The sequence below is a fragment of the Drosophila kikkawai genome, chromosome X (assembly GCF_030179895.1).
Source record: "Drosophila kikkawai strain 14028-0561.14 chromosome X, DkikHiC1v2, whole genome shotgun sequence".
Lineage (NCBI taxonomy): Eukaryota > Metazoa > Arthropoda > Insecta > Diptera > Drosophilidae > Drosophila > Drosophila kikkawai.
Genome location: NC_091733.1, coordinates 13,311,763 through 13,327,173, shown reverse-complemented (window position 1 = coordinate 13,327,173; position 15,411 = coordinate 13,311,763). Strand labels below are relative to the sequence as shown.

The 15,411-nt window shown below is 52.6% G+C and overlaps 6 protein-coding genes across 7 annotated transcripts; 2 read left to right on the top strand and 4 right to left on the bottom strand.

The window, feature by feature from the left end:
* Positions 1–6: 6 nt before the first annotated feature.
* On the top strand, positions 7–1,160 carry LOC108079350 (diphthine methyltransferase). Its single transcript, XM_017173657.3, has one exon. The coding sequence runs from the start codon at positions 13–15 to the stop codon at positions 1,102–1,104; it is 1,092 nt and encodes a 363-aa protein (XP_017029146.1). The 5' UTR covers positions 7–12; the 3' UTR covers positions 1,105–1,160.
* A 1,679-nt stretch (positions 1,161–2,839) lies between these two features.
* Pink1 (PTEN-induced putative kinase 1) lies at positions 2,840–5,869 on the bottom strand. The gene is made up of 4 exons (XM_017173704.3): positions 5,242–5,869; positions 4,997–5,179; positions 3,209–4,933; positions 2,840–3,152 (listed from the first exon to the last, which is right to left on the bottom strand). The coding sequence occupies exons 2-4, from the start codon at positions 5,159–5,161 to the stop codon at positions 2,955–2,957; spliced, it is 2,088 nt and encodes a 695-aa protein (XP_017029193.1). The 5' UTR covers positions 5,162–5,179; positions 5,242–5,869; the 3' UTR covers positions 2,840–2,954.
* Positions 5,870–6,017: 148 nt separating this feature from the next.
* On the bottom strand, positions 6,018–7,815 carry LOC108079384 (probable fumarate hydratase, mitochondrial). Its single transcript, XM_017173705.3, has 4 exons — positions 7,573–7,815; positions 7,315–7,518; positions 6,432–7,236; positions 6,018–6,375 (listed from the first exon to the last, which is right to left on the bottom strand). The coding sequence occupies exons 1-4, from the start codon at positions 7,813–7,815 to the stop codon at positions 6,116–6,118; spliced, it is 1,512 nt and encodes a 503-aa protein (XP_017029194.1). The 3' UTR covers positions 6,018–6,115.
* Positions 7,785–11,325, bottom strand: Fum1 (Fumarase 1). Of its 2 annotated transcripts, none has more exons than XM_017173707.3 (5): positions 11,125–11,325; positions 9,784–9,915; positions 9,125–9,325; positions 8,249–9,053; positions 7,785–8,148 (listed from the first exon to the last, which is right to left on the bottom strand). In XM_017173707.3, the coding sequence occupies exons 1-5, from the start codon at positions 11,212–11,214 to the stop codon at positions 7,886–7,888; spliced, it is 1,491 nt and encodes a 496-aa protein (XP_017029196.1). In that variant the 5' UTR covers positions 11,215–11,325; the 3' UTR covers positions 7,785–7,885. The 2 variants fall into 2 exon arrangements, with proteins under 2 accessions (XP_017029196.1, XP_017029197.1); XM_017173708.2 differs by lacking the exon at positions 11,125–11,325 and adding an exon at positions 9,983–10,084.
* An 88-nt stretch (positions 11,326–11,413) lies between these two features.
* ND-ASHI (NADH:ubiquinone oxidoreductase subunit ASHI) lies at positions 11,414–12,445 on the top strand. Its single transcript, XM_017173709.3, has 3 exons — positions 11,414–11,730; positions 11,858–12,087; positions 12,144–12,445. Exons 1-3 carry the CDS (start codon positions 11,646–11,648, stop codon positions 12,354–12,356), a joined length of 528 nt encoding a protein of 175 aa, XP_017029198.1. The 5' UTR covers positions 11,414–11,645; the 3' UTR covers positions 12,357–12,445.
* Positions 12,442–15,296, bottom strand: Mcm6 (minichromosome maintenance 6). Its single transcript, XM_017173703.3, has one exon. It carries the CDS (start codon positions 14,995–14,997, stop codon positions 12,541–12,543), a length of 2,457 nt encoding a protein of 818 aa, XP_017029192.1. The 5' UTR covers positions 14,998–15,296; the 3' UTR covers positions 12,442–12,540.
* Positions 15,297–15,411: the final 115 nt, after the last annotated feature.

Genomic DNA, 15,411 nt, shown 5'->3' with positions numbered 1-15,411 from the left:
ATAACACCGGTCATGGCAATGTTCACAACGCTGCACAGCGAAGATACGGAATACTCGGCGGATTCCGTCGAGTGGCTGCCCCAAGATGGCCTCGAGTCTGGATACTTTGCGTGTGGCACCTACCAGCTTGTCCAGGCGGAAGGAGAGGCTACTGAGGAGGAGACAGGACCGCGTCCCCGCAAGGGCCGTGTGTACTTGTATCACTTCGGGGAGGCCAACAATACTACCTTGGAGCGACTGCAATGCATTGAAACGGCTGCCATACTGGACATGAAGTGGTTGCCAGCCTTGAGCAGCGACAGTGGACCCCAGCTGGCCACCGTTAGCTCCGTGGGTGAACTAGAAGTCTACGAGTTTGATGCTGCTGAAAAGAAGCTCGGAAAACGCACATGTCTGTCGATCAAGGTGGCGGAGGGAGAGAGGGAGGAGCAACCACTGGCCCTGGCACTGGATTGGCGGCAGCTAGAAGGAGAAAATCAGGTTCAACTGGCCATTTCCGATTCCAAGGGCGGCCTGAATCTCCTTACTTACTCAGCCGGCGGTGGGCTAACGCGTCAGCGATCCTGGCCCGCTCACGGCTTCGAAGCCTGGACGTGTGCCTTTGACCGCTGGTCCCCACATCTCCTGTACAGCGGTGGCGACGATATGCTCCTGCTGGCCCACGATCTGCGCACGGAACAACGGGCCTGGACAAATCGTGCCCACATGGCGGGCGTCACCTGTCTACTGAGTCATCCGGGGCACGAGCATCACCTGCTCACCGGCAGCTATGACGAGCAGCTGCGCTTGTTCGACACCCGCTCCATGAAGCGAACGCTGGCCGAGCAGGACCTGGGCGGAGGTATCTGGCGGCTGAAACCGCATCGCGCTCGTCCTGATCTCATCCTGGCCGCCTGCATGTACACAAACTTTAGCGTGGTGCAGCTGGATGCCAAGGAGCCGGCGCTGCGGTGGCTGGGTGCCTATGAGGAGCACAAAAGCATCTGCTATGGCGCCGACTGGGCGCCCAGTGGACCAGGAGACAGCGATGGACCGCTCGTCATGGCCACCTGCTCCTTTTACGACCACAAACTGTGCGTCAGTCGCGTGGAGATTAGCCAATAAAACTGCTTTTAGTTACATTTGTTTTTGTACGGAAAATAAATTTATAGTTGTTTAAATGTTGGTAAAAATATTGTTTTTATTGTTGTAGCAAAGACAGACTTTAATTGGGCCAGTTTCTTCAGTACAAATTCATACATTTCTGGGAGTCAAGTACCAGGCGAACATAATCAGCAGAAGGTGGACTTGCGTTAGTGCAAACGAATATTTTCACTCAAATTACGATATTTCTCTGAGTTGCTCATCTCAGATACGGTCTCCGCTCTCCTGCTCTTTGCTCGCCAGTTACTCTCTTCTGGGATTTAGACAGCAGAAATGAGTGCACAGCATTGTTTTCACTCAAATTCAACATATCTCACTCATTGCACAGATCAGCCTGCTGATTCTTTGAGAGCAACGATTAAAATAACTCACAGACCCAATGAAAAAGAACAACTGTTGTTGTTGTTAATGGCATTTATGGTAAAAAATATTGTTTTTGTTGTTGTAGCAACAAGGTTTCAATTTGTACATTTTCAGTACAAATTCATACATTTCTGGGAGTCAAGTACCAGGCGAACAGAATCAGCAGAAGGTTGACTTGCGTTAGTGCAAACGAATATTTTCACTCAAACTACGATATTTCTCTGGGCTGGACAGCTCAGATACGGTATTCGCAAGTAATGGGTTGCACTCATCTTTACTCTTTAATTTGCGTAAGACCGTAGCTGGCGAACACAGAACAGGAGAGCGAAGGTCAGCACTCGCAGCGCTGAGCGGAATCGTAATTAAGAGAATAAAAAACGTGCTCTTAACTTTGCATCTTAATTCCCCGAAGATCGTAACTAACGAACAAAGAGAAGGAGAGCGAAGATGAGCTGATATATAGCTCTGAGAGATATCGATAATTGAGTAAAAATAATATCGTAATTTGAGTGAAAATATTCGTTTGCACTAATGCAAATCCACCTTCTGCTGATTATGTTCGCCTGGTACTTGACTCCCAGAAATGTATGAATTTGTACTGAAGAAACTGGCCCAATTAAAGTCTGTCTTTGCTACAACAATAAAAACAATATTTTTACAATAAATGCCATTAACAACAACAGTTGTTCTTTTTCATTGGGTCTTTGAGTTATTTTAATCGTTGCTCTTAAAGAATCAGCGAGCTGATCTGTGCAATGAGTAAGAAATGTTGAATTTGAGTAAAAAAAATGGTGATGATGACCAATGACCAATGATTAATTGTGGCTCTCAAGCTCTCATTAATTGCTTGTCTCTTGTGTAGCTGGCAATCAGAGAGCGGGAGAGCTAATGAGTGAAAAAATTAAATAAGAGAATTGGCATCAATCGCAAATTCGACTTCAGCCCTGGTAGGTCTCCGTTATCGTTCTATCGTTATCACTTATCGGGCATTTGAGTTTTGCCACCTCTAGCGTGGCAAAATAAGCAAACAAATTCTCCAGTTTGTTATTTCCCTGCATTTAATACCCACAGCACAAACCTCGGCGGATTATATTGAATAACCAAATACCAAGCGCTAAAATGAATAAGCAGGCTGAACTCCTGGAGTCGCAGCTGCAGACCCTTAAGGCGATGCACGGCAACATTAAAAAATTGCCGGAAGAGTCTATGGAGGACGTTCAAAGGACGTCCAAGGAAGCTAAGACTGTGACCGAGCGCTGCCAGCAGCTGGTAACCGACTTGGCGAAGGCGCGCCAGGAAGAGCAGATTCTCCTAAAAGAACTGCACGATTAAATTGCACGGTTAATTTTGAATTCTTTTATAAATACATATGTAAAATATATTGGTATCACACGCGTTTTCATTTGATTTTCTCAGAGTAACAAGTAGAAGAGGGAAGGCTGCTCCGCCTACAACGCCACCGCGTTCTGGATCCAGTTGAGGGCGCCGCGAATGCGACGCAGGCGGGCGCGCGCCAAGAAGCTGCAGATGAGAAGGTATTCCACATAGGCACGCCTGCCGCTGGCGGACACGGGCGATGATCCGTCCAGTTGAGGACGTCCCTCGCACATCAGCTTGGTGGTCAGCGAGAGGAGCCACTGGAGGATCTGTAAGAGAGCGGGGTTAATATTCGAGAATAACTAAAGGTTGTTAATTCTCTTACCTCGGAGCTGTTGGGCATGCCACCCGCCTTGAGCCACTTGCAGGGCGCCCAAAGGAACAGCTGCACCACATTTGCAGCAATGTCCGGACTGACCCTGCGGGAAGGATTCGGATTGAGGATGTTGTACACCAGCTGCTGTAGCAGCGGGGGACAGGTGTCGCTCATCGGGGGCAGTTGCTCCGGCCGATAGTCGCTGTTGCGCAGCGAATGGGTCAGCTCTCCGCGCTCCAACGCCAGGCCGCCGCTGTTCGAATAGAAGGGATTGCGGCTGCCAAAGATCTCGTAGGCCAGGGCACCGCATGCCCACAGATCCGCCTTGTCGTAGTTGAGCACGGCAAAGGGCCCGGGCACCATGTTGATAATCTCCGGCGCCATCAGCGCCGCATTTCCGCCCTTGTCAATGTCGTGGGAGACATACGGCAGACGCAGGCCGTGCATCTTGTCCGCCAGACAGCATCCAAAATCGGAGAGCACCAGCACGGCGGAGGCATCGTCCTGCAGATCGACCAGCACATTGTCCGACTTGAGATCACGATGGGCCACGCCGTGGCGGCTCAAATGGGTGACCGCCTCGAGCATCTGGGCCAGCAGAAGGATCCGCGTGCGGGTGCTCAGCTCCTGCGTGTCGAGGAGGCCGCGCAGGCTGTGATCGTAGCGTTTCATCAGCAGATACAGCGACATGTTTCGTCCATAGCCCTGCGGATTGATCCTCTGCGGCTGGGCCACGGGATACAGGACATGGCCATCGGGAAAGTTGCCCACCTCGTCGCAGAAGAAGCCAAACATGCAGACAATGTTCGGATGCGGCGGCAGGGTCAGGGTTTGGTTCTGCAGCAGACGCTCCCACTCCTCGGCGGCGGGATTCATGCGACGCTGACGCGCCGGCACTGTCTCCTTGTACATGGCCCGCAAAATGGACAGGGCGTTGCTCTGGATGTCATAGTTGAACATCATCTTCAAGGCCAGCGGATAGTTGTCTGTGGAGGTGTCAAGTCTTGCCTCCGTCAAGGGATTAGGCGCCTGCTGCTGGTGCTCCTCTTGCTGCTGCTTCTCCAGCTCCCCCACAAAGTCACTGGCCGCCGAGGGCTGACTGTAGTGAAAGATGTTGTCCACGGAGCCGCCAAAGTTGTGCACGAAGCGGGACATGTTTTGCAAGGGGGACATCATCTCCCTGGTGGTCCAGCTATTGGGGGCCATGGCGGGCACGGGCAAGGGGGCGGCAGCAGCAGGATCCTGTTTAGACTGAAGTGGCTCCGCATCCAGGGCATCCTCCTTTTTAAAGCTGGCGGCATAGACTACCGCCGCACAGCCCTTGGCTATGGCCGGTCCCACGTCCAAGTTATCAATGGTAAACTTACTGTCCAGGGTCTCGGATATACCATCACGATTCCAGGCACTCTGCAGGCGGCTGGCCGCCTCTCGTATCTCCCAGCACACACCCTCCAGCTCATCCTCCTTGCTCAGCACCCCCGTGCCAGAGGCCAGGCTGACGCCGACCAGGGCGAAGAATGGAGCCGAGTCGCCGAAGAAGAGCCTGCGTGTGGCTCGCTGGCGCAGCTCCTCCGAGTACTGGGTAGTCACCCGGCTGAGGATGTTGTCGATGAAGAGTTTCCGGGCATGCTGCCCGACGCGAAACAGGCCATTGTTGCTCTGTACCTGAGCAATAGGCGTGACACTGGCCGGAGGATTGGGCGCCGACTTGGCTGCCGACGGCTGTGCTGCAGGCTGGCGGGGATCACGGAGGGGTTAATATGGATTATAGGTGCGACAGAAGCGACAGTCACGTACCCGCAGGACATTGGCGGCGCTGGAGGGTAGGGGAAAGCCTCGCTTGCTTCTTGTCCTCAATTGGTTTTGGTCCAAAATGTTGGCGTGTATATCACGTTTACAGTAGCTGCGCAAAATGTAGCGACCATGTTTGATCAGTCGCACGGTCAGCAGTCGCACAGACATCTTTCCGCCCGCCCGGACCTGCAAATGCTTTCAGAAAAGACCCTCAAGATCGGTTTCCCTTTTAAACTTGAAAAATTCACCTTTTATATTCCGTTTTTTTTCTTCTTTCGCTTTTTCCGTTTATCGCTCTTCCTCTTCTTCCTCGCGGCCACTGTCGCTCATGTGTGCGATCGATAACGCGATAACAAAACAGCTGGCGTGTGGGTGGTGTATCGGTATAAGTCTGTGTGTGCGTGTGTTTTGTTTTTGCGTCGCAAATTTGATGTTGCAAGGCCAACAGCGGGTTGGTGGGGGGATGAGCGGCGGTGCAAGGCAAAACGGTCTGCCGAACAATCCTGGCCGAAAGGTGTTTTGGTTCTATTTAGCGAAATTTGTTATCTCCTTTTGCGAAGAGGGCGAGAGAAAGGGGTATAGATTTTGAGCAGTTTTGGGACTGGACAGATAATTTACGGGAGCCGACTTGCCTTGCTGGCTGACTTAATCACTTGGGTTGCTTCGCTCGCGTTCGAACTTCGAATCGTTAATACATCGATAATTTTTCGTTAGATAATCGGCTTTTCAGCACTGGCCAATATCAATTCAGGGCTAAATTACACAGGTGCTTGGATCGGTTGCACAGGTATCAAGCCGCCGCACGGTTTCAATATTTTATAGATTTTTTGTATGCTCTTCGAAGAGCAGGATTTCGCGATAAAAACAAAGAAAAAACACTTAAAACCTGCAAGAAAAGTGTGACCAGTTACAGCACTGAGCAATCATACCCCAAAGTGGAGAACATAGCGGGGACATATACCAATAAGCTGGAAACTCGGAACAACTCTGAATAGGTTATTTATGGTCACACTGCGAATTTCAAATTTCTTAGCGCCAAATTTATTACCCGATAATTATAACCGTAATTAAAACATACAATTTTCAATTTAAAATTCTGCAAAACTGAGAAAAAAATTACGTTTACTTGGGACCCAGCATCTTCTTGGGGTCCACCCACTCCTTGAACTGCTCCTCGGTGATGCCGGTCTTGAGGGCCTCCTCCTTCAGCGTCGTCTTGTTCGCGTGCGCCGTCTTGGCGATCTGGGCAGCCTTGTCGTAGCCAATGTGCGGATTGAGGGCCGTCACCAGCATCAGGGACTCGTTCATGATCTTGTCGATGGCGTCCTTGTTAGCCCTTACCCCCTCCACGCAGTTCTTGCTGAAGGACATGCAGCCGTCGCCTGTTCAGGAGAGGATTAGGGGGAATAAGCAGCGAATGGAGCTGAGAAGAACTCACCCAGCAGCCGGATGGAGCGCAGCACATTGGACACAATCAGCGGCTTGAAGACATTCAGCTGAAAGTGCCCGTTAGCGCCGCCAATGGTCACCGCCACCTGGTTGCCCATTACCTGGGCGCACAGCATGGTCATCGATTCGCATTGCGTGGGATTCACCTTGCCGGGCATGATGGAGCTCCCAGGCTCGTTCTCCGGCAGCGACAGCTCGCCAAGACCGCAACGCGGACCCGAGCCCAGGAAACGAATGTCGTTGGCAATCTTCATCAGGCTGACGGCTAGGGTGTTGAGCACTCCATGGACCTCCACCATGGCATCGCGGGCGGCCAGAGCCTCGAACTTGTTTGGCGCCGACACGAAGGGCATGCTGGTGAGCTCCCCTATCCGCTTGGCCACCTGCTCGGCGAAGCCCTTGTGCGTGTTTAGGCCAGTGCCCACGGCAGTGCCGCCTATCGCCAGCTCGTAGACGCGCGGCAGGCAGGTCCCGATCCTGTCCAGGCCGTAGGTCAGCTGCTGGGCATAGCCGCTGAACTCCTGGCCCAGTGTCAGCGGCACGGCGTCCATCAGATGAGTGCGTCCGATCTTGATGATGTCCTTGAATTCGTTCGACTTGGCTTTGAGGGCGTCGCGAAGGTGCGTCACCGCCGGAATGAGTCGCTCATTCAGCTCCATGGCCACGCAGATGTGGATGGCGGTGGGGAAGGTGTCGTTGGAGCTTTGCGACTTGTTCACATGGTCATTTGGGTGCACCGGTGTCTTGGAGCCCAGCTCACCGCCCATCATGCTGATGGCGGCGTTGCTGATTACCTGGCAGGAGGAGGAAGAGAAGCAGGAGCAGGATCAGGATCAGTGCCTGGGCTTGGCCAGTATCTGGTGCCAGCTCACCTCGTTGGCATTCATGTTGGTCTGGGTGCCGGAGCCTGTCTGCCAGATGACCAGCGGAAAGTGGCCCTGCTTGTAGAACTTGCCCGAGATGACGTCGTCGCAGGCACAGGAGACCACGTCGGATATCTGCGGATCCAGGCCAAAGTTCTTGTTGACCTCGGCGCAGGCCTTCTTGAGTATGCCCATGGCCTGGACCAGGGGCATCTAAGCAAGGAGTTGGATTCAGAGGCAGGGTCAGGAGGAGTCTCTGGTACCTACCGGCATGGTCTCGGCATACCCTCCAATGGGAAAGTTCAGCTTTGAGCGCATTGTCTGGGCTCCGTACAGTCGGTTCGCCGGCACCTTTAGCTCCCCAAAGGTGTCCTTCTCCAGCCGGAACTTGGCCTCCTCCTTCTTCTTACTGTTGTCGTGGAAGAGACGCAGCGCCCGCACCTCCACCGCCTCCCAGAAATGACGCCGCTGGACCACGATTTGCTTCAGCATTTTCTCGGTTTTATTCATTTATTTTTGTGGATCGGTCAGAGTGTGTGTGTGTGTGTGTGTGTGTGTGTGTGAGAGTAGTCCTGGTAGCCTACTTAGGGCCCAGCATCTGCTCGGGGCGCACCCACTCGCTGAACTGCTGCTCGGTGAGGTAACCCAGGTTGATGGCCTCCTCCTTGAGGGTCGTTCCATTTTTGTGCGCCGTCTTAGCAATCTTGGCGGCCTTGTCGTAGCCAATGTGGGGATTGAGGGCAGTCACCAGCATCAGGGACTCGTTCATGATCTTGGCAATGTTCTCGCGATTCGCCTGGATGCCGTTCACGCAGTTGGCAGTGAAGGTGCGGCTGCCATCGGCTGGAAAGGAGCAGGCAGAGTTTGGTAAATAACTAAAGAACTGAGAACCACTCTGGGCAGGAGTTTGCTCCTCCGACAGGCCACCTTTAATGGTACTTACACAGCAGCCGGATGGAGCGCAGCACATTGGACACAATCAGCGGCTTGAAGACATTCAGCTCAAAGTGACCGTTGGAGCCGCCAATGGTCACCGCCACCTGGTTGCCCATCACCTGGGCAGACAGCATGGTCAGCGATTCGCACTGCGTGGGATTCACCTTGCCGGGCATGATGGAGCTTCCGGGCTCGTTCTCCGGCAGCGATAGCTCGCCAAGACCGCAACGCGGACCCGAGCCCAGGAAACGAATGTCGTTGGCGATCTTCATCAGGCTGACGGCAATCGTGTTGAGGACGCCATGAACCTCCACCATGGCATCGCGGGCGGCCAGAGCCTCGAACTTGTTCGGTGCCGTCACGAAGGGCAGGCTGGTGAGCTGGGCAATCTTGGCGGCGCACTTCTCGGCGAAACCCTTGCGGGTGTTCAGGCCAGTGCCCACGGCAGTGCCGCCCAGGGCCAACTCATAGACACGCGGCAGGCAGGCGTCGATGCGCTCCTGGGCGTAGGCCAGCTGCTGAGCATAGCCGCTGAACTCCTGGCCCAGTGTCAGCGGCACGGCATCCATGGTGTGGGTGCGTCCGATCTTGATGATGTCCTTGAACTCCTCCGACTTGGCCTTCAAGGCATCGTGCAGCGTCTTGATGGCCGGCTTGAGGTTGTTGTTCAGCTCCAAGGCCACCGATATGTGGATGGCGGTGGGGAAGGTGTCGTTGGAGCTCTGCGACTTGTTCACATGGTCGTTCGGGTGAACCGGCGTCTTGGAGCCCAGCTTGCCGCCCAGCAGCTCGATTGCCCGGTTGCTAATCACCTGGAGAGGGTGAGGATAAGGTGAGGATCGAGTGAGAAAGAGAGAGAAAGAGAGAGAAAGAGAGTACTCACCTCGTTCACGTTCATGTTGCTCTGGGTACCGGAGCCCGTCTGCCAGATGACCAGCGGGAAGTGATCGTCGTACAGCTTGCCGGAGATCACATCGTCGGCCGCCTTGGAGATCGCCTCGCTCACCTTGGTGTCCAGGCCGAACTCCTTGTTTACCTCGGCGGCGGCCTTCTTCAGTATGCCCATGGCCTGGACCACGGGTTTCTAGGGATTGCCAGAAAATATGATTCAGTTAGTAATAAAATAATGTGATTTAGTTAATAATAATAATGGAGACCTTCTTTTTCCAATTAGAAACTCTTCTTGTTAACCCTTTTATGGTTATTTCCTCTCATATGAGACTTGAACTACTTGAGAATCGTAAGAGTTTTAGTGGTTAAAATAAATTAAAAACAACTGTGTAGCTTTCTCTATGCACTTCTCTAATCTCAAACAAATTAACCCAACAAATAAATAAATCTTGTGAATTCCGTCTCGCTCTAACTAGAATGTTTTCAAGATAAAACAGAAGAATTTGAGTACCCATTTTCTTCTCTTAACTAAACCTTTTAAAGCTTGTTAATTTATAAAATGCCGACTAATGGGTGCTTAAACTTGCTTCTTCCCTGAGTCAGCTAGATATAGGTTTTCTTTGAGCCACCATAAGCTACATATACACTCACTGGCATCCGCTCGGTGGTCCCGCCAATGGGAAAGTTGATCTGGGAGCGCATTGTCTGGGCGCCATAGTACTTGTCCGCAGGCACCTTCAGTTCGCCAAATGTGTCGCTTTCCACGCGGAAATCCTGGGAGGCCTGCAAAGAGAGAGAGAGAGAGAGAGTTAAGTGTGGGCTTCTGAAGGGAGATCCGATCCGATCCCACCATTATGCGAGAGATATGGGCTGGAGATAACTGAAATCAGAGGACGAACACTCGACCACGGCTGCTGCTCGGAGGTGACTGAGGCGATAAGCAACGGAGCGGTTATAAAACTTGAGTCGAAACGAGGCTCTCGACGGAAATATATTAAAAAAAAAAAATACATAATAAAATCATTGCTCAGCAGAGTGGGCAAGTGCGAAATCGGAGAGGAGGGGTGACGACGACGAAGACTCTTCCCAGCATGGGGTGCTTGGCTAATCAGCTTGGGTCTGGTCTTATTTGTGGAAATCTTATAAAGAATTCCTTATCTGGGGAGTAAAGGGTTCATTTTTTATTTAATAAAACAAATATTTGTTTGCAAAATTTTTCCTATTTCGAAAATGAATTCAAATTTAAATTTAAAAAAATTGTATAAAAATACTTTTAGGCAGAATATCAAGTAATTAAATTCCTCCTTAATTTGGAAAGCTATTCTTGTGCCCCTCAGTGTTTGCAATGAGAGCTTTTTAGAATCTCTGAGCGACTTCCACTATCAGGAGGCTGATGGAACTATTACGAGTGCCGGACACACCTCCTTACCCGCATGAGAGCTAAAACCAGGTAATCAGAGCAGAAAAGGGAGAGTATTTCAGGTGTCGGCTGCCAAAGATGTGAATAAGCAATTAACCGGTTTAGAATTCAATTGCCGGCACACATTTCTTGTTTTTTTTTTCACTGAATTACAACTTGTTTCGCGAGTTTTGCGAGTTCTTTTTTCGCCGTGTTTGTTTTGGCTGCCTACATGTGACCCGCAAAGTAAGCTGTTGGGAAGAGTGAGTGCGAAAAATCAATCAAATTGGAGTGGAGAGCGTTTCACTCAGTATGCTTCCCGAGGGAGCCTGCAGAGAAGAGATTTTGTGTGCATTTTCCAGGCGCACTCACTGGATGTGGATGCATGCATTGTGTAACGATTACGAAACGCCGGGTTCTTGCTATTCCCACCTAGCCTTGAACAAATTATTATGGATAATTGGCTGGCAGTTTTAGGTTTATGTTGCAGAAGTGCATCAGCAGCAACAGCAGCAGCAGGCATTACATAAGGCCCTCAGGCGGTGGCTAGGGCGGGTGCGGGGGGACACGGGACACTTGTGTGCAATCCTTACCAAACGCTGGCTGCCGGCGGACGCGGCCCAAGGCTTGGCGAGCTGTTGCACGGAGCGGAGCGAGGAACGCTGCAGCAGAGGTAGCACCATTTTTCCAGTTACGTTTTACGCTTTGTTTATTAGCAGCAAAAAATCCGGCCAACTTTTTCGCGCTCTCGATCACTTTCTTGCCACCGCGCCGCAACAACAAAAACAACTGTAGGCCGATAGACACAAAGCTATCGATAGCAGAGGGCTATTCCACTTAGTTCAATAAAAACAACAAATAAAACACTGTTAATGTAATCGTATTAGTTTGGCGTCTAGTTCAAAAATCATAAACTTTTTCCAGCAACGCAAATGGTAGCGTCAACTTTCGCAACAAGCTAAATACTAGCAGTTATTCGTATATTTCCACCCACACCTATCGATAGACGAAAGTTCATCGCCACGACTATCGCTAAAACATCCGCAACAGCTGTTTTGTCTCGCCTGGTCCGACTGTAAGAAGAAAATATTGCGAATTTCGAAGAGAGCCTGCGATGTCGGCGTTTGTGAAAACCGTGTGCCTGGCCCAGAAGCTTTGCTCCGCCAATCCAGCCTTGGCCCGCCAGGCGGTGCGCAGCAGTAAGTATCGCCATAGCCCCCTTAACCGAGCCCGAGAAGGCCCGCTTTATGCTGTTTTTGTTTACGTAACTTTGAATCGTTTCTTGTTTCCCCCTGCGATTGCTTCACCTGCCTTCTGCCTGGACAGTGGCTGGTTGGAACAAGGACTTTAAGCCCGCCCCCTATCCCAAGACGGAGAAGGAGCGCCTGGAGGCGGCCAAGAAGTACTATCTGCTGCCGGAGGAGTACAGGCCCTATGCGGACGACGGCCTGGGCTATGGCGATTATCCAAAGGTGGGCGGCGGCCTGGGCGTGGAGGCCAAGGACAACTACTATCCCTGGGACTATCCGGAGCACAAGCGCAACCAGCACGAGCCGGTAAGTAAGCCATGGAACCCCTTGATCCAGCTACTAAACGAGTATTTTTCTGGTAGATCTCGGCGGATCACGATCTGTACAGCGAGGATCGCTACTCGCAGGCGGAACAGCCGCGCTACCAAAACTCTTACTACTTCTTGTGCTTTGCGGGGGTGATGTCCGGCTGCCTGGCCCTGTACTATTGGCTGGAGGACAAAAAGATGTATCGCCCGGTGGCCGCCAAGCAGTATCCCGCCGATGGCGTCAAGCACTACACCTTTGAGAAGTAGGGATGAGCCTCCATCTCCGCCTTCTTGCAACATCTAGCCACGCATCTTCTGTACAATTAAAAAGGGAAAGAAAGAAACATGGAACTCGAGATGAACCTTTATTTGAACGATTCTCAGCTTAGGTCTAGGCTTAGGACTAACAATGGAGGAAAAGACAAAAAAAAATTAGAAATAGAAGCGCATGTTACTCCACAATGTAGTTGGGGTGCACCACCAGCAGGGGATCGTCTTCGAGCGGCGGCTCCTCGTCGCCCCTGCCTCGCAACTGCGGCTTCAGGGAGCTGGTCTTGAGGGGAATTATGACCTGGTCGTGGTAGATCAGGCGATCGATCAGCTTCTCGATGAGGTTCTTGCGCGAGATTAGCTCATCCTCGGACTCGATCTGCTCGGCCACCTGCTCCAGATACCAGGTGACGACGTCGCTGCGCTTCATCCCAGTGTCGCTGCCCTCCACCTCGCAGCGTGCCTCCTCGCCGCGCATGTGCAGCACCAGCATTGTGGAGAGGTTCTTGTAGTCCTCGAACGACAGCGTGAACTTCTTCTTTTGCGGGACAGAGGAGCCTCCCTCGGTGTCCATATTGGCGGCCGCTCCATTGTTCTCCATATCCAGATCCGGCTGAATGCCATCATCCATGTCCATGTCCAGAGCCGGGTCCTGATCATCATCCAAATGGATATCGGGCTGCTCCACGCGGATGATGGACTTGTTGAGCAGACGGAAGGCCTCCTTGACGTGCCGCTCGAGCACACGATTGGAGCACTCCAGCTTGGCCATGGCCTCGCTCAGCCGGATCATGGACTCTAGCTGGCGCACGGTGATCCGCCAGGTGCTACGTCCCGCCGTGCCCGTGTCGCGTTGCCTCAGGTGTCCATAGTTCTCCACGAGCAGGCGACCGGCCTCCTGGCCTATAACAGGCTTGAACTGGCGGGCGAAGGTCACATACCGCAGCACCTCCTCCCGGGTATAGGCCCGCTCCACGGACTCCTCGATGTTAGAGTGCAGATCGACAATCTTGCGGGCAATGGCGTAGTCCACCACCTCGTTGCACTCGTCCACCAGGATAAAGAAGAGATCAAAACGGGACATAATCGGAGCCGAGAGCTGTATATTCTGCTGGAGGCTCTTGGAGCGATCGTAGCGACCGTTGATCGGATTGGCAGCGGCCAGGATCGAGGTGCGGGCATTCAGAGTGGCCCGGACGCCGGCACGAGCTATCGAGATGGTCTGCTGTTCCATGGCCTCGTGTATGGCCACCTGGTCGCGCTGATCCATCTTGTCGAACTCGTCGATGCAACAGATACCATTGTCAGCCAGCATCAGGGCGCCCGCCTCGATCACAAAGTCGAAGCTCTCCTCGTCACGGACCACGGCGGCCGTCAGACCCGCCGCCGATGAGGCCTTGCCGGAGGTGTAAATGGCACGTGGCGAGAAATCCGAGACCTGCTTGAGGAACTGAGACTTGGCCGTACTGGGGTCGCCCACAATGCACACGTTGACATCGCCACGCAGGGAAGTCTTCTCCGTGGTGGTCTTGGCCACGCCGCCAAACAGCTGCAGGAGTATGCCCCGCTTCACCTCGTCATTCCCGTAGATCGAAGGAAAGAGGCTGCTAATTAGGTTCTGGTAGAGATTCCGGTCCTTGGACATCTCGTAGATCTTGTGCCATTCGGCGTCTGTCATCTGCTTCTTCATGTCCTCGGCGGTAACCTCCGACATGGGCAGATCCGTGCCGCCAAACCGAGCCGTGGTTGCCTGAACGCTGCAGGCAAGGAAGGCCATGCGATAGTTGAGCTCACGCATTCCCAGAGCCTTCAGGCCCGTCACACCGTCCATGCCCTCGCCGGGCTTGTGGCGAGAGCCCGCCTCCGTCTTGGTGCCGGCCGTGGCCAAGACACTGACGTCCGGGACGACAATCAGGGTGCCGGTGAAGTCGTAACGATCACCGGCCTGCACGGTCTCCACCAACTCCGAGCGCAGTATAATCTCCACGGCGCGCGGTATACAGCCGCGTGGCAGCTCGGCCTGCGTCTCCTGAATGCGTATCTTCTGGAAATCCAGGAACAGGCTCTTCTCCACGTCCAGCATGAAGCGACGGCGATTGGAGCAGACGGGATTCCGGCAAATGGTCGGGTTGGTGAACTTGAACTGCTGCTCCACATTCCGGATCTCCGTCTGGCAGTCCAGGCACATGAACGTGCCCGAGACGAGCTCCGGATGGACGGGATGGGTGCGCACCACCTGGCCGGAGATGCGGATCAGCGTGCCGATCTTGGAGGTGGTCAGATCGCGCACCTTGTGCCGGGTGGGCACCTCCGTAAAGGCCACATAGCAGTCCTTGTTGGTCTTCAGGCCAATGCGATCCTTGACATAGTTGGACACGGACTGGCACAAGAACGGATAGATGTGGTAGTACTCCTCGATGATGGCCGTCGCCAGGTTCTGGTCGTACTTCTCCACATCCTCGAAGCTCACCTCGAGGGTGCAGCGATCGGGCGACTCCAAGCTGGCTGCCGGCCGCGTGTACTTGATCTCGCCGTCTTCCTTGAACTCCTCGAGGAAGTCTTGGAACAGCTTCTGGGCTCGGATGCCCACCTCGTCCTTGACGCGCAGCTGGCCGACCTGAGCATCTGCCACATCCATGGTGTTTGTTGTTCGCTTTTTCGGTGAATAAACTAAACTGAACGCGCAATTTGTTGTTTGTGTCCGCGAAATGCTATTTACAGCTGCGTGCCCCTGCGTTTTGGCGCCTTTTCCAGAGCTGCAAAAACAGCGATCTCGCTATCGATACTATCGATGTTATAAATACATCGGTAGCGCTAAAGAATTTATTTTAAAATAGTAATAATAATTATAAAAAAATATACTCAGAGCTTTATTAGTTATTTAAGAGTTTTTGGAAATTAAATAGCTCCCGAAACTCTGAAAGAATCGCAAACTATCGTGTAATATCGCACCCTCTCCGTTCTGGCGCCTTTTTGCTGTGACAGTTGTGCGGACTGGCAACGCCGCGCCTTGTCGATCGTGTCTCTAACTAAAAATATCGATGTTTGAAAA

What these genes read in the sequence shown, in the direction of transcription:
- ND-ASHI (XM_017173709.3), top strand. Translation starts at nt 11,646, where the DNA reads ATGTCGGCGTTTGTGAAAACCGTGTGCCTGGCCCAGAAGCTTTGCTCC. An exon ending in CCGCCAGGCGGTGCGCAGCA is followed by an intron (nt 11,731 to 11,857) that starts GTAAGTATCGCC and finishes CTGCCTGGACAG; the next exon opens with TGGCTGGTTGGAACAAGGAC. An exon ending in AGCGCAACCAGCACGAGCCG is followed by an intron (nt 12,088 to 12,143) that starts GTAAGTAAGCCA and finishes TTTTTCTGGTAG; the next exon opens with ATCTCGGCGGATCACGATCT.
- Fum1 (XM_017173707.3), bottom strand. Translation starts at nt 11,214, where the DNA reads ATGGTGCTACCTCTGCTGCAGCGTTCCTCGCTCCGCTCCGTGCAACAG. An exon ending in GGACCACCGAGCGGATGCCA is followed by an intron (nt 9,326 to 9,783) that starts GTGAGTGTATAT and finishes GGCAATCCCTAG; the next exon opens with AAACCCGTGGTCCAGGCCAT. An exon ending in GCAACATGAACGTGAACGAG is followed by an intron (nt 9,054 to 9,124) that starts GTGAGTACTCTC and finishes CACCCTCTCCAG; the next exon opens with GTGATTAGCAACCGGGCAAT.
- LOC108079350 (XM_017173657.3), top strand. Translation starts at nt 13, where the DNA reads ATGGCAATGTTCACAACGCTGCACAGCGAAGATACGGAATACTCGGCG.
- LOC108079384 (XM_017173705.3), bottom strand. Translation starts at nt 7,815, where the DNA reads ATGAATAAAACCGAGAAAATGCTGAAGCAAATCGTGGTCCAGCGGCGT. An exon ending in CCAACATGAATGCCAACGAG is followed by an intron (nt 7,237 to 7,314) that starts GTGAGCTGGCAC and finishes TCCTCCTGCCAG; the next exon opens with GTAATCAGCAACGCCGCCAT. An exon ending in GCGCTCCATCCGGCTGCTGG is followed by an intron (nt 6,376 to 6,431) that starts GTGAGTTCTTCT and finishes TCTCCTGAACAG; the next exon opens with GCGACGGCTGCATGTCCTTC.
- Pink1 (XM_017173704.3), bottom strand. Translation starts at nt 5,161, where the DNA reads ATGTCTGTGCGACTGCTGACCGTGCGACTGATCAAACATGGTCGCTAC. An exon ending in GCGCCGCCAATGTCCTGCGG is followed by an intron (nt 4,934 to 4,996) that starts GTACGTGACTGT and finishes GATCCCCGCCAG; the next exon opens with CCTGCAGCACAGCCGTCGGC. An exon ending in GCATGCCCAACAGCTCCGAG is followed by an intron (nt 3,153 to 3,208) that starts GTAAGAGAATTA and finishes GCTCTCTTACAG; the next exon opens with ATCCTCCAGTGGCTCCTCTC.
- Mcm6 (XM_017173703.3), bottom strand. Translation starts at nt 14,997, where the DNA reads ATGGATGTGGCAGATGCTCAGGTCGGCCAGCTGCGCGTCAAGGACGAG.